This window comes from Mugil cephalus, chromosome 10 (assembly GCF_022458985.1).
Source record: "Mugil cephalus isolate CIBA_MC_2020 chromosome 10, CIBA_Mcephalus_1.1, whole genome shotgun sequence".
Lineage (NCBI taxonomy): Eukaryota > Metazoa > Chordata > Actinopteri > Mugiliformes > Mugilidae > Mugil > Mugil cephalus.
Window position 1 is genome coordinate 11,813,768 of NC_061779.1, and position 27,126 is coordinate 11,840,893.

Below are 27,126 nucleotides of genomic sequence, written 5' to 3' on the forward strand. Positions count from 1 at the left end.
GGAGGGAACGAGTGGATCTTTCTTTTTTTTTTTTTTCGTCGCCGGTCTTAGTGGAGAGTGCAGCGGAACGCTGTGTTGCTAGTGATGTATATATGTGTCCACACGTGTGTGTGTGTGTGTGTGTGTGTGTGTGTGTGTGTGTGTGTGTGTGTGTGTGTGTGTGTGCGTGCATGCACGCACGCATATGCTCTTCAATGTCAGCGCGCAAGTGTGTGTGTGTGCGGTTGTGTTTGCTGCATACTGCCCTCCCACAGGGTATCTTTACAGAAAGCATGATATAAAAAGAGACAGATAGGGTTAGAGAACGAAAACCAAAAAAGAAAGGGGTGAGGGAGAGCTGAGTACAGTAGCTTGGGGGGATGAGGAGGAGGGGGTGAGGAGGAGGGGGTGGGGGGTGGGGGGGATCTCTGTCTGGGTCAGAGACAGAAGAGTCAGAGAGAGAAAAAGAGAGAGGGAGCGAACGCGAAAGGGGTAGAAAGGCAGAAAGAGAAAAGGGCGACGCGCCGAGAGGAGAGTTTTTCCTCAGGTGAGTTGTTCTGTAAGTGAGCACGGATCTGCCCCGATCCTGTCACTGAGAAGAACGCCAGGTCGACTGCACTGAGAATACAAACAGCACCTTATTGAACGTGCAGTCACACACACGCGCGAGCACGCACGCAAACATGCATCGATGAGTGCGCGCCGTCTGCAGCATCTTCCAGAGCTATTCCGATCCAACAGTGGATCCAGTGAACTATTCACCTAGCCGCTGAACGCATCGAGAGCTTATTAAGTGTCTTTGCCAACCATAGAAAGGCCAAGGATGTAATTTGCCATTCACACACTGGTTTAACAGTCTGTCTCTTTAACACATCTAGCGCTCATCTAGCATCCTTAAGTCCTCAGAATGAGACAATTAGCGCTCAGAGACAAGGCCAGTGCAGTCAATGGACGAGGAATGGCAATGTGGGGGGAGACAATTAAGCGGAGGAGCACACTAGAAGAAAGAGGCAGACAGGGAATGGTCTTTTTAGGTTTTGTAACAAGTGAGATGAGATGCAGGAGGAACGGAGAGATATCATGAGTTTGACAATGAAAGGCGACTGGATGGTAGTGATGTGAAATGAGAGAAGAGAGGTATGTGTTCAGACGATTTCGAGAGCTGGTTGCTTCTGAAAGGATGCAGAGAAAGAGAGGGTTGGTGATAAAGTGATACACACGGAGGTGGCAACATCAGCTAACCTGCCTGAGCTTTCCTTTAAATGAGTGGAAAAGTTTTTTTTTTTATTGCAAAAAATAAATAACACGTGCTCCTGCAATGGGCAGCTTTGAATGACTTAAAAAGAATGAGACAAAAAAAATTAAATAAATAAATCATCATAAATCAAACATTTCATAAATTTTGTGTCACTTCTAGTTGGAAAATACAACTCACATATTAATATTGACATTGTGTGCAGTGTAACGATCTCTGCGCTTCGTTGCGCGACTTCACCCAATCCTGTAACCGGTCTACCGGGCTTTGGACTGAAGGTGGTAATGTAGCATGCAGCTGAATTAAAGGGGTTGGTATTTAATTGCGGCCCACAGATGGCCTCATACATCTTTGGATCATTTAAAGGGGCGGTGGGCTGAGTAATGTGTGTGTGACACGGCACTGTGTTTTATAAGAGAGCCGCTATTACGCATACTGCTTTATAAAGGGAGCGAGTCGGCAGGGGAGGTGTGTGGTTAAAGGGCCAGTTTGTAATCAGATTGTGACAACCTCTGTTTAAACTCTGCTAATCCAAAGATGGCTTTATTTACATGAAGATGTATTAAAGATATATCTCTGTATACATAGAGTAGGTGCAATTTATGAATAAATAATTGAGCTTCATAAAAGGAAAAAAAAAACATCCATTAAAACTATTCTGTCACATTTGACTGACTTTGCTGACACCATTATCCGTCTGACGTAAAGAGAAAGGAGACTTGAGAAACGCGACAGACTGAGAGACGAAAACATACAAAGAGAAAATGAGAAAGGAAATGAAAAAAATGAAAAGAACATATGAATAGGCAGCAAAACACCGTGGAGGAGTTTGGAGAGGGGATTCAAAATTAAATGAATGGAGATTGAAGCTGGAGGAAAAAGATGAGACCTGGGATGGAGGGATATGGAGATGGTTAAGGAGAAATGAAGTGAGGGACGTGTTAAGAAGTGTGTTTGTGGGGGAGCCCCAGCTGTTATCTCCCTGGGGGATCGAACAGCTGTCACGCACTGTAACAACACACATATGCACTTCCTAGCTTTGTTTCCTGTCCCCATACACTCAGTTTTATCTTTTTTTTCTTTCTTTTTTTTTTGCTTCGGTTTAACCTCATTGCCCATGCCTTCTCTGTACTTTCTTTTTTTTTTTTTTTTTTGCATTTCCCTCTTTCCCTCAATTTCTCAGGAAGATAGGAAAAGCAGGAATGTTGGGTGGGAAGGGTGAAATCAAGAGAAAAGAACCACGGGAAGCAGGAGGGCAGGTCTCTCTTGTGGCCGTATCCTTCGGTCTGCATAGTCCAGATTACATTCCCTCCCTTTGGCTAGACGGCTTTTCCAATTTCTCCGGAGCCGAGGGAAGACAGGTTGAGGAGACGCCGGCTGGTTAACTGCATTAACTCATTTTGGCCTCCTCAATGCGCCGAGTACCCTAATCCCTCTCTGTTGACATGGCAGGACGAGGAAGTGTGGCACTGGTTGATAGGGAGGTCTTCCCGTCGCTCTGGAAGACACTTGCCCTCCCATCTTCCTCTCATCACGTACGCCCTAGTGTGAAACAGCTCCCCGAATTCAAAGACCCAAATTGGAAATTTGTCTTTAGCTGTAGCTCCTTAGCTCCTTAGCTCCTTAGCTCCTTAGCTCCTTGGCTCTTTGGCTCTTTAGCTCAAGCACCGCGCACTCAGACAAGGAGGGAAATTGGAATGGATTTACAAGGGAAAGGGAAAGATGTCTAGTGGCGATCATATAGAGGAGGTACAGCTTGGATTGAGGCAGGTAGAGGTTGGATGTTACATGTACATGCACCACCATATAGACTTTGGTGTTGGGGGATGGAGAGCATTGTTGTAGGGGTGGATACAGGGGAGATCTAGAGGGATAGAGGGGGATCAGCAGAAGAAAAGGAGGAGGGGTAAGAGAAGAGTGATTATGGTGGGTCTGGGCTGCCAGGCCTGATAAATGACTAATCAGGAGAACAGGGCCTTAGGTCCCTCATAGGACCACTACTACCACCGGCTTATCACATGCACAGACTGCAGACTCCCACACACACACACACACATATATATATACACACGCTACTGCCTCTTGCAAACACGCTTGCACACATTCACCCTTACACGCTCGGACACAAAGGGAGAGTGTAAGAGAAAAGAGAGGACTGGGTTGAATCCATAGCTGCCTCTCCTGGAGCAGCACTCTGTTTGGAGAGCTGTTATAGATCCACCTCTGCCTCCTCCTCTCACCTGTCTCACCTCTCTGACTCCTTGCTCCAGGCCTAATAGTCTGCCAAGACTGGGACAAAGAGCAGGTCATATAACTGACAAAGTGTGTTTCTGTTACATGATAATATATCCAGTTTTAAAGTGACAGCTTGCATGACATTTAATTAGGGTCAGGAAGAGTGATTTAATATTTTTTAAATTTTTCATGCGCTGAACTGATACAAAGGAAAGCACGGGATATGTTTGAAAAAACACCGGTCTGGCCGGTTAAATCCAATTTGGCTGCATTCCAAGCTAATGATCAGGAAGGGATGGGAAAAGACGAGGGGGAGAATTATTGAGAGGAGGGAGTAGGAGGAAGCGGTGGCGATGGGGGTATATGGATGTCTTTGTGTGTCACGCTCCATTGACTCAGCCTCCGTATCCTCAGCAGCCATGTGATCCCGGTGTGATGCCGCTAATAGTGACACTAGTGGGGTCGAGAGCAAGTGTGAGGGTGAGACAATGGGGGACGGGGGTGGGGGGGGTGCCGGAGCAGAGAACGAACTGCAAGTGGTAGAGGGAGGACGGGAAGACGGAATGGGAGAGTAGGAGGAGAGCAGACGGGAGAGGATGTAGACTAGGAAAAAAAAAAAAAGCACAGGGAACAGATATGCAGAAGGAGAGACGGATGAGACTCTGGTCTCTGTGGGACTGTATGCAAGGACGGCCAAGTTGGTTTCTCCATCCCCTTGTACCCGTACGTCCCCCCGTGTCCCTTTATGTCCAGCCGTGTCCCTGGATGCAAAGTCACTCATGTAGTCAGATCACCTCTGAATGAACAAACTGTGTTTTTTCAGTCCGGTGGCTGCTGTTGTTCTGGTGATACGGCTCCGTGTGTGTTTATGTGTATGTGCTGAAAGTTGGACATTAACCTACACGAGCAAGGTTTGTCTGTGTCCCTTTGGGGCTGAAGGGCATATACATCAGTTCTTATACCAAATCATTTGGGTTATACTGTGCCTTTTGTGTGTGTGTGTGTGTGTGTTTTCAAGGTGCCTTTTTTTTTTTTTTTTAATGATTCATCTTCACTTTTTTTTATTATTTAGCCGAACTCTATTTTTTATTCCTTTTGTGCGACTGGTTCTCGAATATGGTGTTGTTATATGGACCTTTTGGCATTCACTTTTAATATTACATTTTGGTCTTATATATATATATATATATATATTATTCTATATACGGTAGATAAAGATGAAATCCTACCAGTCTAATTTGTCTTCTCACCCAATATGTATCTGTGCCGTTCCTAGGGCAGCACTTATAACATGGGAAGTGTGGTTTAAGCCTGCGCTGCTCTCTGACTGTCACTTCTGGCTAACTCGGAGCCGGGTTGAAGCTTTGTGATGCCCGCTTCCCCCTGACTCTCTGTCTCCACCAGTCACAACCAGCAGCTCTGTGATGCCCTGTGATGTGGTTTCTGCAGATGCTGGTGTCCGTGGCGATAAGGCCTCACAGTTGAGCAATCTGATTGGATTAGCGGGCTCTTTGAACAAGCAGTGACTGGCTGTTTGCCGGGGGGATGCAAATGAGCTCCTTAAGAAGAAGCCAGAGACTTGACCCTTATTGGGCCTGGCAGTACGGATGGTGGCACGGAGAAGGAAGGAGGGGGGAGCATCTGAAAGCTGAATTGTGGAAAGTGAAGAGGTGAAAGTATGTACTGGAAGACTCTCTCTCTCTACCTCTCTCGGCCCGGGTGGTGCCACTGACTTGTCTGGCTGGTCAGCCTTCTGGCTTGTTGGTTTTGCTCATTTGTGTCTATGTGTCAGAGCCACTCGCTGCTGTGTTTCGCCTGTTCTGACAGCCACTTAACCCCTAGGCCTGGAAGTATTCATAGTCAAGATTTTGGACCCAACCGACTGGAGCTCAGCATAGTTACCACCAGTGTGGTGGCCAGCTCTTAATAAGTTGGGACCAAAACAAGACAGAGAGCCACAACAACCACAACAAGTCTGTTCTCCTTGTTTTTAACCAGTGGGTGCAGCAACACCACATGGAAAGGAAAGGAAATGGAAAGGTGTTTACACATGTATTCTAAGGCAGTCACACAATCTCCTCAGTTTCATTCTCATAAATAAACTACAAATGATTTTCTTTGTTGCTTTTGTGTTCAACGTGTTAACCTAACTGTGTCCCTTTGGTATCGGACTGTGTGTAAAACATTTTTGGAGGAATCCTATACTGTTTTAAGTGAACGGACACTCACCCATGAACACTCACGCATGCTATATGACCTCATACTGCCACCAGTGGACCAAAGTTAGATGGGGGCTGTAAGTCATGCAAGATAAATCCTGCTTTCGTTCCAGAGAGACAAGGTTGTTTTGGGTGCGGATGGAGAGTGAATTCAGCGGATGGAGTGGTGCCTATACAGTTTTAAGAGCAGATCCCACCGTTAAAGGCTTTGTAGGCAGCGTGGCCCTTCTCTCACCCCCTCCTCTCCCCTGGGGGGTTTTATCTGCCCATTTCCTCCACTCGTGCCGAGCCCTCGGGACGCCTTAATGGCGCCATGTTCCCTGTCAGTCAGATATTTAAATGGAAACCGACCATGAAAGTATGGCCGCTCAGGGCTGACTCACTGTGCCACGTCCTTGCTCTGAGCAGCCGGAGTCAAATTCAGAAGCCCAAACACAAGCCCCGAGCTCCAGACAAAGTCTGGGTAAGGGGGGAGTCAGGCCCAATCTGCAAGTTTAATATCCCCCATCAGGTTTTAAACCTGTTTACCTTGCAGATTTGATCAAGGATACTGATGCAAATGGAGGCAAAGGCTCCTTGCTCTGGAAACCTTCTGTCCAGAGGTTCATTGATTCATGCTAAATGGGTTCAAGCATCATTATTAATCACTCACTTGACTCAATTGATATTGTCCTAAACACAAAAGAATATTGGTTTCTCTACACGAGCCTGCATCTCTAACAGTGTGCTGTTGCACTGTATGTGTGTGTTTGTGTAATGGGTGCTGCACCACTGTTGTCTTTCTCCACAGTTATAATAATCACTGTGACAATTGACAGCTGCAGGTGGTCTTACCAACCCTCACCAGACAACCTAATTTAACCTAGTAATAAATCTCTGTGCCCAGTTGGCCATTTTAGCTGTTTGGCACAGGGCACTGTAAATTCACCCTAATTAGATCCTCCCTCTACTCCTCCCATTCTCTTCCCCCATCTTCCCTCTCTCTTCTGACTCCCTCCCTCTCCCCCCATCTCCTCCCCTGCTCATTGGTACATATGCTCATACACCTGGCCTGCATCGTTACCTGTTTACAAATGACCGGGCTGGTTCTGCTGGCTTCAGCATCCGCCTCGCCACACAGTACTGAATCTCTCCCTCTCCCGCTCTCTAACCTCCCCTGTGTCATAATTAGACCTCGGAGCTCATGTTTGCTTAATATTATAATCCAGTACACCTGCATTTCTCTCTCTGTAGTGTTTCGGTGTACCGCGAGCCCCACCTACACCACCGGTCCCCTCCCCTGACCTCATGCAGATAGAGAGTTAGAATTGATGTTAGCAGAAACTCTTTGCAAGAGTGTGTATTTTGTTCTCTCCGCCGGTGCAGCGGCACTGAAAGGCCATCAGAGCTCACCTCCTTTTTTTTTTTTTTCTGTTCCTCTAAAAGGTATGAGTTTTGAGTGTGTGTCTGTGTGTGTGTGTGTGTGTGTGTGTGTGTGTCAGGGGTATCAGTGTCAGGGCTAATGGCCTCTAGCAGGGGCGCCAGCCTGAAGATTTATGCCACAAATTAGTCAAATGTGATCAAACAGCAAACCAGTTAATCATGCAGGACCCGCGTTTATCCCTGCTTTATCTGCGGGCATAATTATAGACACCCATTCCTCTGACAGGCCAACGGCAGGCCCCTGCGGAGTGATATTGGGGGGCCGCCGTGCAGCATTGTCACGGTGATGAATGTCTTAGGGGTGCGGGGAGTGTTTTAAACACGTATATACTTAACACCCCCTTGTGAATGCTGTGAGTGAAGGCACAGCCCCTGCAGAACTGGTGTAACTGTTAGATGTGGACCGGCGTCCTAAATGAATATTAGTGTGAATGAGTCGGGGCCCCCACCACCACCCCCCCCTCCCCTCTCCAGCTTCACAATTTGAAGCACTTCAGCCATTAAGAACAAGCTTTGCCATAAATCCAATTCATCATACGACTCCCAATTCATTATGTGTTAAGTGTTGACTGGTTAAAGCCAGCTCTATCACTCATCCCCTCCTATATCAACCGCCTCCTCCGTAGCCTCACACAACTTGGGAAAGTGGGAATGGGAATCATCTGGCAGTGTTCTGTTATTCCAGGCCATTACCATGTGCCAAGCTGGGGAAGAGATCCAGTGATGTGTGCTGCAGTTTGTGATTGGAGTGGATCCTCTCTCGCTCCCCCTCTGACAGCCATTTTAAACACTCGTTTATGCAGCGCTTTTAATATCAATAAGAGAAGCAGGCAGGCAGGCGGACAGGCAGCAGTTTCTTATACACACACACACACACGCATGCACACACACAGAGAGTGACACACACGGCCTGGCTGGAAATCAGCAGCCTCCATCTCCCTGGTATGACAGGGTGTGGTAATTATGTCTCTGTGAGAGTGTGTGCTGTTTGCTGGGTGAAAAATGATAATGGGGTGATTTTTAAGTGCCATATCTCCCGCACGGGTAATGAAAAGTACTTTTAATCCAGTTCGGAGGAAACGGAGGGGTGGAGGAGAGGAGTGGCTGGGGAGAGGAAGCAGAAGGGTCTGTTGTGATGGGAGGAGAGGAGGAGGAGGAGGAGTGGAGGAATAAGAGGGCGCTCTGAGGGTGGAGGAATGCTGATAGAGGGAGTTGAGGAAAAGAGAGAGATGGGTGAGTTCTGTATGGAGATGAGGGGAGAGGACGGAATGTGGAGCGAGGAGAGGTTTCAAGGCAATCCGGTGGCGGAGTTGTGTCTGTGTGCATGTGTGTGTGTGTCTGTGTGCATGTGTGTGTGTTTGATAGGGGGGGCTTGCGTGGTGCCAGGGGAATGCCTAAGCCTTGGCATGATGCTTGAGCTCAGCAATTAGAATAATTAAGAGGGACTGACAAGCTTTTAGAGTCTCTCTCCCCAGCCCCTTTCTTTTTCTGCCTCATTCCTGTTCTAGTTGTAAGTTTGGAGCACATCAGGCGACATTATGTCAGTTGTGTCAGGTTAACACACGTGCATTCGTTAGAAGCCTTCGAGTGTCAGGTGCACGAGCGCCGGTGAACGGGGAAGCCCCTGCAACTGTGTCAAATCTCATTTTACTCACATTCCAACTTAATTTGTGCATGCGATAAAACTTGCCTTAGCACAACCCATGTAAGATTCATCCACACTTTGGAAAATCTGTTTCTGAGGGTTGTGCTGGAAAGTGTAGTTCACTAATATTGCCCAGGAGTCAAGATTACCTAACAGGCTTATCACAGTCACACATGAGCATCGAAAGAAAGAATAGGCCTGTTGTTATGCGCACACAAGGTTGTGTGTGTGCGTGTGTGTGCGTGCGCATGCGTGTGTGAAGGAGAGAGAGTTCACTAATGACTTCACACCCCATTAGCGCCTTTGCTTGATATGTCACAGTTCATTATGTACTTTGATCACCGGTGCATAAACTTGGAAAGTGTGCGCGCACGTATGAAGTATGTTTGCACTGGGGAGTGAGTGTGTGGCTAATACCAACTTTCAGCCACAATTCTCATGTTGGCGGGAGAACACACCCACTGGTGTTACAGCTTTCTTGCAGGACCTCTTTTTTTTTGTTTCTGTCATCCAAAATTTCAATTCCAGAGATCATTCTTAGTTGAACATGGCTTTCTCATGTAAAAACGCTGCATCAGTAAGATGTAATAATATATAACAGGTATTTAATTCATTTTGTTCAGGGAATCCTTTTTTTTCACAGTTTTGACCAATTTCATTCGTCGTCAGCCACAGAGTGTTGATGCCACGAGGTTAGGCTGCATAATCTGTATGCGGGACACCTTAGAGCAATAAATAACTGTCGTTGTCCAACTAGATACAATTCTGTTTAAATCTGCTTAAGATTTTATAATAGGAGCCTGATATATGGAGAGTTTATTTGTCTTCATAATTTACAAGATCTCTTGTGCATGATTCATAGGTCAATTACTCAAAGAGCCACCACTGTCCAAACATTTATTCCACTGTTTAAGCGTGTGTTTGTGTATAAATCCATCATAAAATCCGAAGTGTAAACTGTGTGTGTGTGTGTGTGCACGCTCGTACGTTCAAGTGTCGCTGCTTGTGTGCCTGTGTGTTATGCATGTGATATGTTTTAATTCCTGGTAAACAGACAGCGCTGCGGCCAGGCGGGTTAGTTTTATCAGAGTGTGTTTATCTTAATTCCCCTCAGTCTCTTTCAGCCCCACCATCCATTACCTGTCTGAAGGGGTTGCGCGCTCTCCTGTGCCTCACACATACGTACACTGTTAAAATATGATGATATGACAGTGAGAGTATTGCTCACGGCGTGTAACTGTCTGTGTCTTTGTCAGTCTCATACGCAGTGTTTCCTTGGCTGGTGTGGCGGATGATGTTTTCATAGCGGTCCTTTGTGACCTTGGCTGTGTAAACAGGTTTGTAAAGTAACCACGAGTGCAGGAGCGGAAGCTCCACTGACAAAGATCCATAAACAGGCTAAACGTGCCAACGTGACATGTCACGCACATCATGTCACGGTGTATGCCAAGCGATAACCGCGGTGCTTCGAGGACAGGTGTGAGCGTACGCGAAAGAGACAGGGCGTCAGAATGTAAATGTGAGATCCGCACGCTCTCATGCGCACACTGTATGTTTACCCACACTACATCACCCCCCGCGTGGAGAATGACAAGCTCTTTCGAGGGTGTGACCCTCTCCCCATGCTGTTTGTCTTTAGGGTCACGTCCTGCCCTCTAACTTCTGACCCTTGACCTTTGATCTTGGTCCGTCAGGCAGCAGACACCAGCGCTGAGCTGACAGCTCCCAAAGCCCACTGACCCCAAAAGCAGGGAAAGAGAAGGATTCCAGGGAGGAGGAGGCAGAGCTTTGGCCTCTCCTGGAAGGGAAACGGCGTGTGCCCAGCAAGAGTTGAACAGTTTACCTGTGCAAAGTGGTCGAGAAAAGAGTGAAAAAAAAAAACAATCACTGCTCTCTTTGATGAGATATGAAAGCAAAGACAAAGAATTATATAAAAAAAAAGGGAGGTGAAGATTGAGGAGAGGAAGGAGGGGTAGGAGGTGAGGAATGAGATGGGAGGACAAACACGGGTGAACTTGGCTAGTGGAGGTCACACTCTGCCTGAGGAGACAGGTGCCTCAAGATTAGCCTCCGCATTAATAGCCTTTACTTACTCTCTCTCACACACACACACACGCGCACGCACAAACACACGCACACACATGCATACATGCTGCAAGCCGGTCCTACAGAACTCCTATACCACAGGGACGCTGGACCAGTGAGAACACAGCCCTGACTCTCATATCCTATTTATACATCCTTTCCTGTACATTACAATCCTATTTAGCTGGCCCTGCTTCCTACACAATCCTATTTATGGACTCAATCCCACCCCGCCACCACAGCACCACCCTCCCCCCCTTCCACTTCCACTCTCGAATCCTATTTGTGTGCCCCTTCCTCCTGTATGCAGGTGCCATCCATCCCAAAGGCTGCCTACTGGGTGTGTGAGCTGTGATTCAGATAAGTGTGTGTTTGTTGTTCACTAGTGATTTGTGTGGTAATGTACAGCTGAAATTGTATGTGTTCCACGCAGGAGTAAGAGAAACAATGCTCTTGGACTTTTTTCGTTTCGCAAGCATCAATCAGTTGGACCTTTTTCTTTTGGTCTCTATGTGCAAAAAGCTTGAAAATTTGCTCCCGAGGACGCAGCGTCCCTCCTCAAAACGCGAAACAAACTCAAAGGTGAGATCCGAGGTGCTCGACCTCCACCGCAACCTCTGCAGTCTGATGTAACTGATTGCACATCCTCTTCTGTGAGTTTACGAATCGTCCATAAGTAAAGATGAGTGTCTGCGTCTTCTGTCCCGTCCTATCTCCACCTGTCCCCGTGACAGGCCTCTTATCCTCCATTAGTGTATTTAAATAGGACAAAGTGCCTGTCCGTATCACGGGCCTGTCTCCACCTGACTCCTTTACCTGTCACTCACCCGGTATTATGAAAGCATCCTCATTCTGTTTGAAGATGGGAGATGAGAGGAGAACAGCAGTTAGGGACCTGGTCGGCCTGACAGACCAGATTAGAGTAGCCAATCCTGGAGAAAAAAAAATAAAAAAAAAGGGAATAAGGGAAAGGAGAGATGGGCGAGGATGTTCCTGCCTAACTGGATTAGGAGAGGGGTGGAGGGGAGATGCATGTAGAGCAAGGGTCTGTGTCTGTCTTTGTTATAGGAAGGAAGGTGTAGCAAAGTGGGCATGGAGAGTCGCGTGCCTGTCCACATTAGAACGACAGGCGCTGGTTGCCTCTGGATTTGCTCTTTTGGTTTGAACTGAAGAACGCGTAACATGACGATGAGCCAGCTCACATGTCGAAATGCCAGGTTTTCCTGAGGAAACGGGACGGAGGACAGACAGGCCGCTTGCTTTGTACACGCCACCGGAATGGTTCTGGTTAAGTAGATGCCCAGCGTGAGTCTTGAGAGGCAGAGGATTTCAAACAAGTGATATATGACGTCTCCCGTTTGGCAGACATTTTTATCCAAAGCCAACACCGGAGTGAAATAGTGTGAGCGAGCTGAATTTATTAATCATTCAATTAACTAAATGTTCCTTCTTGGTGTGGTGTAGATGAATAGACTGTCAGTCTTTAATGCAATCTAATTCTCAGCACACCTCGAGAGAGATGCTGAGAACTAAACTGCTCCGCAACTCTTTAATTTCGCTCACCCCGTCAATGCCTTTCACCTGCATTACTCATTTGGTGGTGTGCTTTTGTCGCTCTCATTTTTTTTTTTTTTTTTGCTTTATTATTTCTCTGCAGGCTAAATCCAGACTCTTAACATCAGCCTAGGTGGCCCTGCAGTCTGCTGTATTCATCTCTCTGCCTCTGTGTCTTTTCTTCCCCTCCCTCCTCAGACAGAACCTGCCTCTGTGTCTTTGGGGCTGGCCGGTAAAGACAGTCGGGGCAGTCGATCGTATCAGACTATCAGGCCAGTTCAACCATAAATTACCTGCAGCTAACAAAGCGTGTTGCTGTAACTATTACACAGGCAGTCAAAGTCACCCCAGCCCACACTGCTAGGATACGCAACGAAAGAAAGTGCAGGGAGAGAGTTTGTGGGAATTTGGTCTCTGAAGTTTCAATATTATATATAACACACAACATGAGGCGGTGGAAGCCAATAATACAGTACAGTCAGAGGCAGATGATCATTTAATATCAGCATGAATAATGACTGAACAGGCATAATATCATGACCACCTGCCTGACGTTGTGTAGGTCTTCCTTGTGTCTCCAAAACAGTTGTGGCTCATTCCTGTGTTGTCTGGTAACAGGATGTTGTTAGTGGGAGTCTTTGGGTGCTATCTGTTGAGGGGAGGGGTCTCTGAGGATCAGGCTTGTTCCACTGCATCCCACAGATACTTGATCAGTTTGGGATCTACTGAATTTGGAGGCCGGGTCAACACCTTGTGCTGTTATTCATGTTTTACGATTGCTCCTAAACTGTTTTTGTGTGTGTCTGTGTCGGACTGCGTCCTGCTGTGGATGGCTGTGTCATCAAGGAGTGGGGTTGGGGTGCCTGGCCTGCTCTAAGTGGGTGGCACATGTCTAAGTGACATCCATACGGATGCCAAGTACAAAAGTTTCCCAGCAGAACATTGAATTGTCAGAAAATGATCATTGACATTTACTTTTGTCAGTGGTTTTAATATTGTGGCTGATAAGCGTATTGTGTTATTTTAACATGTTAAGGCTTTTAAAAAAAGGGGGGTGGAACTTTTTTCCTCCCTTTTCAGGAACTCAGGCTAATAACACAAACGCTGCATGCATTACAGTCCCTCAGTATCTTCTCTTCTTCCAGTCCTTTCCAATGAGCAAAGGCCACGCCAACTGCGTTTGTCCTTGCCGTTCAGCATCTTCTTCTTAGGCCATAAGAGTTCCTCTTAATGCTGAGATTTTTTTTTTTTATTATTATCTGGGGCATCAGAATCTTTTCATGGATGCTTCACAGGTTCTATTTAAATCTTTCCTACTGCCAGAAATAGTGAATTCATTGTACCTTAACTCTTGTTTCTCTGTCACACTCCCAGTTTCTGTAGCTGACTTTGCCTGCATGGCTATGGTTGTTCTCCTCTTTTGCTGTGGCAAGCGTCACAATTCGTGGTTGGCTCTAGTTTAATCTGTGCTGTGTGGACTCGTCGGGCGTTTTCATTTAGTCCTGCACTGTAGCTTCAATAACGTTTAACCTTAACATCCGTACAACTCACTTAAAAGACAGAGTAGTTGCAATTTTTACTTCAACAAATCGACAGATCCATTCACATTTTTAAGGCCAACTACTACAAATGGTTTCCATCTCTCATCATTTCTATTATGATTTGTAAACTCTGGCTAAAAGTACATGATATAAAACTATATAATACTTAAACATCCTTGTCATAAATGGTATTTCATTTGAAAATAATCACAAACACCATTTATTTAAATGGGTTTTCGTGAGCTGGTGTTGCAGCACTGCCCTCTGTTCTTGCGTGTTTAACTGTTTGTTGTGTCGAGACAGAGCGGTGCCTCCCTCTCCCAGCCGTATGCGCAGGTCTGTGTTATTGGCTAATCGAGAGCGTGTTCTGTGCTGCAGCTCTGCCCTGGAGGTTAGTGTTGGCACACACACACTGTAGCAGGACAAATGAGAATACACCCCACCATCTGCCCAAGAGAGACACTCCCTCGCCCTCTCCTTGTCCCTTTACCTTTGTCCCTCTCTCCTCTCCCTCTTTTATTTCCTCCGTTTTATTCCTTTCTTCAAGCTCGCACCTGCACTTCTCAGCCTCTTAAACCTCTCGCCCTCATTTCACTATATTTCATACTCTGTGTCGACAAAGTCTCCTCATTCTTCATGATCACAAACTGCCTCCCGGAGCAAATCAGTAGGAGGTGTGTTTGTGTTGTGATGTGGGGTCGAGTCGTGTTAAGGTGTTACTGTACTCCGACCAGAGACTTTCAGGATGTTCCGTGGGTGTGATCCATAGGGACTGACACCGAAGGTGACCCCCGGTTGGTAACCTTGGAGACCAACTTTATTAAAATGAATTTGAGTAGAGGGGCCATCCTGACAGCGGCATAATTACATCGTGGAGCATCAGCACTAATTTATGCAGCTTGCATTCAACCGGTCAGGAGTGCCGAGATGGGGTCAGCACGAGCACACACAGAAAAACACACACACACACACATTCTCACGCATATTGGCATGCGCGCTGTCACACTGCCTCATAAACACACACAGATACGCGTGGATCACAATACCAATAGAAAGAGGTGAAAACACCGCCCCGTGCTCTCACAGCGCCCCTGTAATGTGCTCACGGCTTTGACGGTCACTGTGTGCTTGACTGTTTGTAGGCATATGTATGTGACCTATGTGAGCCACAGAGGCTGTGTGTGTGAGTATATTTAGCAGTGTTATAGAGGCAAGGCTGGACAGGTCTTATTAGTGTCATATCCTTGTAAGTGCAGCAGAGTGACTGCTTGAAACATGTTGTTTGGTCATGTGTCTCTCTAAAGTTACACATGTGTGTGTATATATATATATATATGGAAACGCATACTTTTATTTAAAGTCATCACAAAGCAATTTTTCATAGGTTGGGTGGCAGATAATATAGAACGTGTCTTACCTTATCTCGACTATTAATTTAAATGTAATATTAGTGTTTTCTGAACTCTCAGCCAACACACATTATATCAAGGTAAGGTCACACTTAAGTCTTTTGGTTCTTTTTGCGCCAAGAATAAGTTTGGATTCAGATTCCTCTAAATAAAAGACTTTCTTAATCCGCACAGTTCATGTCTTCTTTAATGACATCTTTACACAAACTCTCCTGCATTTGCTATGATTTCTATCTCACACTGAAAACTAAAATTGTGATTCAATCCCAATCTTATAGAATTTTCTTTCCTTTTTTTTTTTTGTACAAAAGCCCTAAAAATGATGTGGGTTCGACGTAATATTTAAGCGTAATCTCATTAATTGCGACAGCTTTTTATTCAGTTTACTGCTAATACTTTGAGATAGGCATCACTTTAATTCGTATATTGATTCGGTAGGTCCACTGTGCTCATTAGGCTCCATTACAAAATCCATAATGAGAAAAAAAAACAAAAAAGCTGTTTTGATAATGTGTCACAGTTTTTCAATCCGGCAGCACCACAAACAGATCTGCCTTCATGTCCCACTTCGGCTTCTCTCCCCCAGTTCTCTCTGCGATCTGCACAGTTGAGGATAAATCAAGAGGTTGAGTAAAAGAAAAAAAAATGCGAAGCTTGTATCAGAGGGGAGAGGAAGGGTCAGTGGATGAGGAGCAGGAGAAAGTGCAGTTAGAGGAGGGTAAAAGCTGGTGAGGAGGACGGGGTGAATGGGGGACATGGATCAAATCTCCAGTCACTCCATTGTAGCCGTTGTGACCAAGGGCACGCTAATCTATCCCATTAGCAGGTCTCTCCGACTCTCTCATAATGTTACTGCTAGCTGCTCTCCTGTGACATGTTCCCAGTTTGTGTGTGTGGGATGCTTTGCATCTGAGTGTGTGTGTGTGTGTGTGTGTGTGTGTGTGTGTGTGTGTGTGTGTGTGTGTGTGTGTGTGTGTGTGTGTAATGACAGTTGAGCTAGTTGCTCTCCTGTGAAAATGACACGTTCCTGCCAAATTAATATCATTACTATCAGAGTTTAATGGGCCAGTGCTGCCTTCTTATTTAAAACAGAACATCCCTCTCTCACTCTCTCTCTCTCTCTCTCTCTCTCTCGACCTCCACTGTGAAGAGGAGGTGGGGGGGTTGTTGGAGGAAGTGACTGACTGAGCACGAGAGGCGACGCGAACAGAGGAAAATTAACTTGATTTAGGTTTGAGTTGAGCTGGAGAGCAAGCAAAAAAAATGTTGAGGGAATTCTAAGAAAAGATCTTTAAGACATTTTTATTTGCAACTTAAACCCTTTCTGCGGGACTACTCATCTTCCACAGTTTTCCACCAGTCATTCGCCTAAAAATACATTTCTCTTTCCTGCTTTTTGTGACAGCTTTGAAATGTGGCACTACTCTGTCAAACGCCGGGGCTTCCTTCCCAGTTGTAATGTTGTAAAAAAAAAATAAATGTGGAATCCTACTCAGCAGTTGTCACCGCTGAGCTCATGTCCACTGTTGGAGTGATGACCACCATCACGGCCAGTGTTTAACAACAAAAAGCCAGATAATGTTGTGCATTGTGTTGCTGGTGTGCAGCCTGTGAGGATTTTGGAGGCGGCTCTGAAGTGTTCGGCTCTGGGGTGCATTTTCTTTCATAGCCTGTGTTTTTCCAGTACATTTCTGTGGTCATTGGTTTTTATTTTCTCCTGCAGTACTTTAAAAGTAGGTGTGTGTAGAGGATAAGCAGTCCGTTGAGGTGTCATTCTTCACTCGGAGTCAGCGCTGTGATAATGAGTTGATTTGGACTCGCACTCCACGGGGCTGCCTGTGAATGCAGCCACATGCATAGCTGTGTTTTCACATGTGTGCATATTTACACGGTCTGTATACACGTGGAAATGACTATTGCACATTACATTGTGTGTGCACACACCTGACTGTGTGTGTGTGTGTGTGTGGGGGGGATTTTGAGTGTGTGAATATGTCAGGTTGCCGCAGGAGACCAATTAGCTGGTGCATCAGTGAGGAGGTGAGCATACACACACCTGTGTGTGGCCCTATTACACCAGCTCATCACACACTCACATACCGACACACAGACAGCATTGCTCTGCTCATAATAGAAACATACTGACACTTACAGTACGTTGACCATATGGAATAATGACTTCACTGTGTCAAGCTGTCAGACGTGAGTCACCAGCATGTTATTGCAACTAGATGTCTCCAACTTAACAAACTTTTGTGAATTACATGTCGTCGCGCAGCTTCTGAACGGTTGTCATTAGCTATATGTACTTTACAGCATTCGCTCATTCGTTTTCAAAACCGCAGCCTTTCTAGCACTCACACGCGGTGGACGAGATCAAAGAGTGATTCGGTCCAAACTTTGAGGTATTGTGCGCCGACACAATTAGGTGAGAGTGAAAAGGAAGATCACAGCCAATAAAGCAGCCAGGCCTCTTCATGTATAATTCAGATCTTTTATGGTGGGCTATGCACCCATATGGACATGCTAAAGGAAGACTAAGGCCATTTCCAGCCAGAGAAAAGCCCTTTTAAAAGCTAATCCCTGTGCCAGAGTCCTACACCTTTTACTGCTGCTTTTTAATGAATAGGTGTCCAATAAGGCCTTTTATTGTCTTAGCATATGTTGCTTTTATTAGGGGAAAATAATTAGGTTGTGCGGATCACTTCGGAAGTCCTCTCACAAGATAAAAATGAGATAGTTTCACAGTCATTGCGCAAGTCCTTCTGACACCCTGTCGTTTTCCCCTTGGATGCCTTGTGTCCTACCTCCTTCATCTCCTCCTCTGCTTTGTTTCCTTCTCCTTCTCCTTGTCTCTCCTCCCGTCTTTATGCTTCCCCTCCTCCCCCTCGTCCTTTGCATTCCCCCCTCCACCCCCCACCCCCACTTCGTTTTTCCACTTCCTCTTCCATTGTTCCCTTGAACACGGGGCATTAAATGTATGCAGCCATGTCGCATCGGGCTGCACGTTTACACACGTGCGCGCACGCATGCACACACACATATAACAGATGAACAATCGCTGTGTGACAGGAGGCTGTTGATGACTGACACTCGGTTGATCTTATCTGGCGCGAAAGGGGTAAGGAGAGGGCCTCAGAGAGGAAGGAGAGGAATCGTGCAGGGCCGTGCGGGGGTCTGCAGCGCTTTGTGTTGTGTTCCTGTCACTCCTGCATGGTTTGCCCCTGTGCTCCTTTCTTTCCCTGTCCCTGTCCTCTCATCCTCCACTACATCACGCTGCTTGCTTATAGAGAAAAGAAGAGTGACAACAGTGCTCATCTGTGATCTAGGACTCCAGGGAAAGGGGTTCATTTACCGCCAAGAGGCCTGAGCCGTGCTACTGTATGGCCGTTTACCCGTGAGACTTCGGCGACGGCAACATGGTATACCCAGCCCTGTAAGTTATGAGGCCGGAGGGGGATGGTGCTGCAGGGGAATAGGGATCTGCAGAGGGTTGATGGAAAACCCAGGGCTGAGGGGAAAAAAAACGGGGGACAAGGGAGATAGACACTGAGAGATTGAGCAGGAATGATGAGGGAAGGGAGTGAGGAAGGAGGCTGGTCCTTCCATCCTGCCCTTAATGCCCCTCAAGGGAGCATGCTGCCTGTGGGTGAGTATTAGCCTTCAGCCTGTGGGCTAATGGACAGTGCAAAAAATAATTTGGTCCATACAGATGACCGAGAGTACACTAATCATTGGAGAGACCCATGATGAGGAGGTCTAAACGAGCTCTCAGTCCAGATTATAGACATAGCTCCCACCCAGATGAAGGCTTTCACCTGTATTAAGTGCTATTTTTCCGTTCATATTTCCACAGTATCTTGAGTTCGGGTTATTTAATGTGACCTTTGGCCTACCTCGGTCAGGGTGACGGAGGCCACCACAGATTCACGGGGGTGCTTTCTGAAGTGTGCGCTGAGGTGTTTGAGGTGCTAATCTCTTCTCATCTTGGTTGAGTGGTCAAGCTGAATGAGGGGCAGCTTGTTTATCTGAGGGGACCGCGTTACCCAGGATTCCCTCTACAGCTGGTCGCGGCACGCTCAGCTGAGCTGTCAGCTCGCAGAGGTTACCACGGCTGAGGGCAAAGATGGCTCCTTCCACACGCACAAACATGCACACACACGTTTGTATGATCACTTAACATTTACCCTAAAACCAAGTAATGAAAGTGCCCTCAGTACACACAACTGTACAAGAACACACAAAAAACTGAGCACATGTGAAACTTTGATTTCAATGGTTATTTATTAAATGTAAAATATCTTTAGCACAGATTAAAAATCAGACACCTCCATCAATTTGAAACATCACAGGTTGAAAAACAAAATAAAAGAAACAAAAAAAAACATTCCTGAAACAGAATCACAATCAATCTGGAGTCCCGCTTTCAGGATAGCTACTCCACGAGGCTGGGCAGAGGGCTGAGGCAAAAACTGCACTCCTCCTGATCCCTTCACTGAGGCTACCAGCCAGGAAGTACTTTTCCAAATGTATGCGGTAGCCTTATTACGCTGGGTGGTAGAAAATTGCCTTTTTTTTCCTTTTTTTTCACTGAATGCCGTTATATTTATGATATACCATTAATAGATGAGGAAAGAAAATACGTACTGTAGTTTAGATGTCAGTTCAAATATGTCTAAAACAGGATTTCTGAGAAATGATAAGAGCAACAACGTAGGTACTTAAGACCACAAAACGCTGCTTGTCTGTGACGGACAGCATCCCAAACTTTAAGTAGGCCGAGAAAAACCCCAAAACTTATAGTTCTGACCGAAACCGTTCCCTGGATATCCAGCGGGCCTTCACACGACGAGCGTAATTATTTGTGGTCCGTGCCAGGAACGAACTTCTCAAATTGTGTCCCAGGCATAGATAAGTTTGCCAACGTTTAGCACTGCTGCTGCTGAATTGGAGTGCCATCACAGAGGTCAAGATGGTGAACGCTCCCCCTCTCTTCTTTTCTCTTCTCTTCTCTGCCTCAACCCTCGCTGCTGTACAAATGCCAACTGACAACAAGTGACACAGATGGTGAGCAGAAACACAGGACAGGCAAAGGAAGAGAACCACCCACAGGAGTAAGAAAACAGGAAGACTCTACACACACTGTCCAAGAGAGGATATTGCCTGACAATATTATCAACCCATTTATTTTAAACATTTTTTTTTTTTTTTTTTTTAATTTTAATCTTTTATTTTTTCTACTTTTTTAAATTTATTTTTCAGCACATGCCATATGAGAATTTGGGGGATTATAAAAGTACCTGAAAGAATTGCTAGGTTTTCAGCATGCATAGCTGGTAGTATTTACAGTTCTGTATGTACAGGGACGGGCCAAAAACAGACTGCTCTACAGTACTGGGCTATTTACATCCAGGTCAGAGGGAGAGGTCAATGTCGTAACTACAGATGTGGGGTGAAGGATCACATGCATAGGGTCAGAGAGGGCTCATACAGCTGAGTACAACTTGGATGATGAAGACACAGAACGGAACACGGCAAAATAACAATACTGTTAATTCAACAACATCATCACATCCCCTCCCCCCCTCCCTCCGGGTACCCCTTTTTGCTTTTGAATACGCTCAATATGGAGGAGTTCTCAACATCTGATTATTGCGTAACACTATACAAGGACATTTCTATTGCAAGTCCATGAGGTCCTTGGGTACTGAGTCGATACTGAGATCGGAAGACTTGGATCTGGTCCCAGAGCAGTTCCAGAACCGCAGTGTTGAATCCCAGGCTAAGTACGCGCTTATTGCCACTTATAAACAGACAGCTTATTGCAGGGTGGTTCGTAAGTATTTCCCCGGTATTTGTGTTTCTTATCCCGCTCCCCCCAAAAAAGCAGACATACACAGAGGTAATCTACAAAATCTGCTTTCACACTTGCTGCTGTCCTGCTCCTTTGGTTTGTCATATTGCTGTGATCTTCACGTTGTAGTGTAAGCATAGAGATTATTTCGTGGTTGCCATGGTGCATGTCCCCTCCCCCCCCAAATCAGTGGCAGAGCTGGTGTTGTTTTGGGGATTGTCCAAGTGAAGTCATTGAAAACGAGTCTTCATTTGAGTCCTGCAGGTTTCTGAATTTAGTCTCCGCTTATTAAAAACACATGGATTTAAATATTTTCCTTTTAAAGATTTACATTGCACAGGAAAAAAAGTGTGGCTGGCTTTCTAAAGAGGCCAGCTGCCTTTAAAGCAACCTTAAAAACACCAGTTGGAATAGTAATCAGCTCAAACTGTCAGACAGCCTCAAGTCCTAATTTTGTAATTTAATTCTGGGTCAAGTCCGCAGCTCGGGATAGTCGATCGATAGCAAAACACCACAGATGTTTCTTTTTGAAAACTACTGTACACAAGGTAATGATTCACATTTAGTTGCAGAAGATAGAAAGACACACGTCAAAGTCCATCAGTTTGTAGACAGCGAAATTTACAGGCTTAATCTACAGTTTGGACGCGGGTTAGAAAGACCACCAGGGATGTGCGCCCTGGATGCAGATGTGCACGTGGGTCGTACCAAGTGTTTGGTTGTGTGTTTGTTCTTGCTTTGCGTGCGGGCACATTCTCATGTTCAAGCATGCGTGTGTGTTTGTGTCTTAACGGTGCTGAGATGTTCACTCGCCCCCTCTTGTTCTCTTTCCCACTACCTCAGACTCGCCTCCTATCTGCAAACGCACACACACACACACACACTCACACAAAATGATAAATGGCTGCGGTGGGTGGCTGAGCATGTTAATGCCTAATCTCATCAGCCTTATCTTTTACGGAGGTCACGAGGTCAAGTGGTGCGGGGGATGAGCTAAACACCAATAAGACAGCACATTGCTGGACACACAGCACTAACGCTTCGTGCACTTTGTGCACATTCAACGCTGAGTGGACGACTGCAGCCAGCAGAGAAGCAGCGGCCCGGACTTGCTTTCCAAAAAAAAAAAATAAAAATGGAAGCACTTTTGGAATATATACTGAACGTTTCATTGAGAATTAAGCTGCACAAATCTGGATTACAAACATGAAAGCAATTTATTTTTTTTTATAAATATTTTAACCCAGAGCAGGAGCAGTGTTTGGTAATTGGACACAAACAAACTGCTCTGAAAGTCAGCCAAGTTAAAGGGGGGCGTCGGCGAGTCAGAGCTTGCAGCCCTGAAATCTTCAGTGAGGTTTGAAAGGCATTTCGCTTTCAGATGAGCTAAATCAGATGCCCTAAGTGAGGGAGATGAGTTAAACTGAGTGCGTGTGAACCTGCAAGTCAGAGACACTGCTTGGCATTTGTCGGTCTTTGATATGGCGACATGTGATGTGGATGGAGTTATCGCCTCGCTGGCAGGTGAGACAGACAGCGGCGCACAGAGAGATGCTGCTTTTTCATCTGCTGTTTACCAGCTCTCTCATCACGCTGCACTTCAAACACGCTCAATCTGCTGCAGCGACATTACACACCAGGGCTCCTCCTGGTGGAACTTTACTCAGAGCTTAGACGGGGGGGGGGGGGGTTGGTTGTGTGTAAGAGTTTGTATTCATCTGTGTGTGTGTGCGCGCGTTGATGAGAAAAACATTTCTTGGAATCCAGTTTGTGTGCGGGGGGTTTTGTTCATTGCATTTGCATTTTCGTGCATATTTTTTTTTTTTTTTTTTTGCACTCGCTTGTGAAAGTATAAATGCTTTAGACCTCAATGGATCTTTCCACTTCATGTTCACTGGCCTCACAGCTGCTTTAGGAAGCTGTTCAGACAGTTGGCATGTAATGGGCCTCCATTATGCATGTGTGTCTTGCCCATGTTTGACTGCTGCATATGTAGCGCTGTCTCAGGGTGTGCCAGTGCTCTGTGCTAAACACCAGCCTTCAGTCGTCACATCAGCGTTCCCTCTCACTCTCCCTGCGCGTCCCCCTCTCTCCCCCCCATCTCAATCTCGCCGCCTCTCATCAGGAGATAAAGAGGCAAGCCATTTCATGTGGCCACAGAGAAGTTGTCTCCAGCCCTGGAGTTTGCAGGGAAGCTGTCACAGCAGCTTTTAGCCGCAGCTGCAACATGAAAGATCCCTCTTTGAGCAGTCGGGTTATGTGTGTAATTCTCCCTGACATGTTTATTCTGCTGCAGTTTCAACTTTCATTTTCAAATGTCACAGATGTCTCCATCCAAGAATATCCCTGCTAATTACTGACTGACGGGGCGGGGTGTATTAGAGAACTTAGCAGGTTGCGTCCAAATACTGTTTTACTTTTCGCAGCGCGTCTTTGGCTTCAGACGACATGAAACAGAGTCATTTTCTGGGTTTGGACTCGAGTGATCTTCACATTTAAACTTTGAGAGGGGGAATTACAGAGGAGGAACTGAAGTAAAGCCTCGCATTGTGTGTGTTTGTGTATTATGTGTGGAAAATACCGTTTATCTGTAACCAACTCGAACTTCTGATTTACACATAGAATTGTACTTGCATCATTCCCAACGCTTATTCTCAACTTTGAAAGCCTGGCTGAACCCCTATACACATCCTGTGAAAATATACATATTCATGACGGTGGTATTACAACCAGTTTCTTCTTTTTTTTTTGTCTTTTTTCAAGTTTTTTTTTTTTTATATATATATACATTATCGATAAAAAATGTGGTTTCCCTGGTGATTCCCATCCAGACAGGAGCTGGTGTAATTTTCTTGTTTCTTGTCGTCACCTTGTCCACAGTGAGTCTGTACATCTGTAGCATTCACATGGTCCCATTAGCCAGAGGTCCTGTACACACCAGGTAGAGAAATAAATAAATAAATATATGTATATAAATATATGTACAGTAAGGGGTTATGCTATTCCCATGGTAATATGACCCAGTCATCATGGGCTACAAGGAGAGAGAAAGCGTGTGCGTGAGTCTTTTTTTTTTTTTTTTTTTTCCTGTGGACACTCTGTCCTGCTGTCTCTTTTCGTCTGTGTGTGTGTGTATATACAGTATGAGTGTGTGTGTCTCACAGAGGACATAGGGATGTGGTCAGTGTCCGCTCGTCGTCCTCTCTCTTTTTCTCTGGACAGGACACGTCCTTGTGTCTTGTGTGTGAGCCGATGAGTTCTCCGTGTTTCGTCTCCTCTTGCAGGCTCACGCCATGTCGTTGTCTCAGTGTCGCGATTCGTCCGCTGACCGTGCTTCTCTCTCTCTCTCTCTTTCTCTCTGCGTCTTTCTCTGTCCACAGCAACAAGGGGCGGCCACTACGGTGTACTGTGCTGTGGCTCCGGAGCTGGAGGGCTTGGGCGGCATGTACTTCAACAACTGCTTCCGCTGCCTGCCGTCCATCCAGGCCCAGGATCAGAGCAGTGCTGCCAGTCTGTGGGAGCTGAGTGAGCGCCTGGTTGCAGAGAGGTCAGTGGGCATTCAGGCCCTCTAATGGACAGAAGACGGGGACGAGGACGAGGACGAGGAGGAGGAGGAGTGGGGGGAGGCTAGCCAAACAGGAATCAAAGAGGAAGCAGCTGATGTTGACTTGGGTATGAACTAAAAAGATGACTGTACTCTGACTGCACTATACAAGAGCTGCCAAACCACAGAAGTCCATCTGGATATGTGACATCACCACAGGGGCTAAAACACACAACAAACAAAGTACAGGAGGGGGTGGGGGGGAGTTCATATACAATCTATTAAATTAACTAAACTTTGGGTCCAACTCTGCTGTGGTAGTTTACAATGGGAAGTGGGGGATCAGGAAAAGAAGTTATATCTTCCTCTGTTTGTGTCTGTAGCCTTTGTAAATTCTAATTTCCTTTTCAGAAATGTCTATTTGAAAGAACAAGTCAAAAAAAAAAAAAGTAAATGACTTATCTCTGTAACAATAAAGGATTACCTAGCAAGCATACACTCTGTGGCATATGCGTCCGACATCAGCAATAGTGCACTATACGGTCTTCCCAATTAATGTCTGTATATTCATTATCCTCTTGTCTAGTTCTATGTAGATGTTTATGTTTCCTATTGAGATACAGAGAGCGTTGGTTAATCATTGTGCTAAATCTTTCTGGGCAAGAAGAAATAAAGAGTAATGGGAAGGTGACACGCGTTAATATATAAACACACTAGAGGTACGGTTCTTATGGCTATGTACATTACTCTGCAATAATTGTATTTCTTATCAATGTCCCTATTTGTTTTCTGTACAATATTTACAGCATCCTAAACAACGTCCTGGCCATGTGCTAAAGGGGTGTGGACATCTTTTTTTTTGTTCGTTTGTTGTTCTCATTTCTACAGTAAATGACTCAACCTAAATATTATTAATCCATACTCTGTTAAGTCTTTACAGTCAGTCGTTACAATTTGGAGATATTTTCATGGGCTGATCTGTGTCCATTTGTATAGGAATACAGCAGGTGGACCATCTTATTTACAGAGTCCGGGATCTTTCTTTCTAAATCATCAGTAGTGTTGAACTCTGGCTTTGGGGATGGCTCTGGATTGTTTGCCCTGAAGCTGCTGAAGGTGGGCGAGGGGCACTTTTGAGACATTGTGCTTTATGGCAGTCTGGGTTGCCGCAGGTCGTTCTTGAAACAGCATGCCAGTGTCAAGATATCTGTAAAATAAAAGCAAATGAGAGAGAACATTCAATAAAAGTCTGCTTTACAGTATTGTGTGAAATTATTTTAGCCACAAAAAAAACCCCAAAAAAACCAAAAACAAAACAGTAGTCCGTCCGTTTATTTACTGTACATTAGGGGGAGATATTTGTGTAGGAAGCTGATAAGTGAGCAACAAGTCTGACTGAATATGTGAGTTTGGTTATTGGTTTTAGATGGTGTTCTTCCTCTTTGGTTTGGTCACATGTTTACATCAGAGGAGAAAACATTCATCGCCTGTGAGGATAGAACAGACCTCAAACTTGAACCTCAGCTGCAGTGTGGTACAACTCTTATTACGGGAAAAACATCAGAGTAACTCTGTTCTTCTTCTGGCTGTGCATACATACACATGCATACAGGTCACACCGTAACTGATAGCACCTCTCCCTCCCAGTCTCGCTCTCTCTTTTTTTTTTTTTTCGGCCTTCATTTGCAGATATACTGAAGAGGGAAAAACCTCCACACACACATTCGGTCAGAGACGTGCAGTGCCCTGTACAGAAACTGATAGCACTGTCCTGCCCAGTTGTAACCTGTACTGTACCCAGGACAGGTGTCTTATCACTGTCCTTTCACAGCACTGGACACACCTGGAACAGAGATACAGTACTAATACACACACATGCACACACACACACACACACACACATACACACACATAGCAAGAGCAGTCAGGCTCTTACATGTACACGGTGAGGACTCATGTGAGAGAAAAGCATGTGATAAAATTGACCAGACTGTATCTTGCCTCCGTATTTTTCTTCTTGTTTCTTTCTAGAATTGTTAAAATGACACCTGTGTTTCAATACCATATAATTCAGTGATTCAAGAAGAACACTGGGCATTTCGCTGTTGTCGCCCACAACGTGAGTAAACGTCAATTTTTAGCTTCACAGTCTCAGTCACAGTGTTAAAAAATATTAACGATAACAAAGGGAATCCCTGGACGCTGTCCGTGGTGCTGATCGGGCTCTTACTCATTCATGGCATCCACCTATCCCTGCTCAGCTATCCAAAAGTTTTCCCGTTTGTTAACTCCAGAGCATATTTTCACGGTGCGTGTTTGCTCTGCAGGACGCTGAAATCTGTGACACAAACCTTTATGCGAGCTGCCACGGCCCCCTTCCCTGC

General features: G+C 45.6%; 2 protein-coding genes and 1 long non-coding RNA gene across 3 annotated transcripts in view; 1 reads left to right on the plus strand and 2 right to left on the minus strand.

Moving 5' to 3' along the window:
* The window catches only part of wwox (WW domain containing oxidoreductase), a 128,572-nt gene extending 102,571 nt beyond the window's left edge, over nt 1–26,001 (plus strand). The window contains exon 9 of the mRNA XM_047596098.1: nt 24,579–26,001. Coding sequence (XP_047452054.1) covers nt 24,579–24,770 — 192 coding nt within the window. The 3' untranslated portion in view covers nt 24,771–26,001. The remainder of the gene's footprint in view (nt 1–24,578) is intronic.
* LOC125014759 lies at nt 19,610–24,584 on the minus strand. The gene is made up of 2 exons (XR_007113534.1): nt 24,361–24,584; nt 19,610–24,126 (listed from the first exon to the last, which is right to left on the minus strand). It is a non-coding gene; the product is annotated as an uncharacterized LOC125014759 (long non-coding RNA).
* LOC125014758 (transcription factor Maf) overlaps nt 25,820–27,126 on the minus strand; it is a 41,110-nt gene continuing 39,803 nt past the window's right edge. Inside the window, exon 3 of the mRNA XM_047596099.1 lies at nt 25,820–25,949. The gene's annotated coding sequence lies outside the window, so the exon portion shown is untranslated. The remainder of the gene's footprint in view (nt 25,950–27,126) is intronic.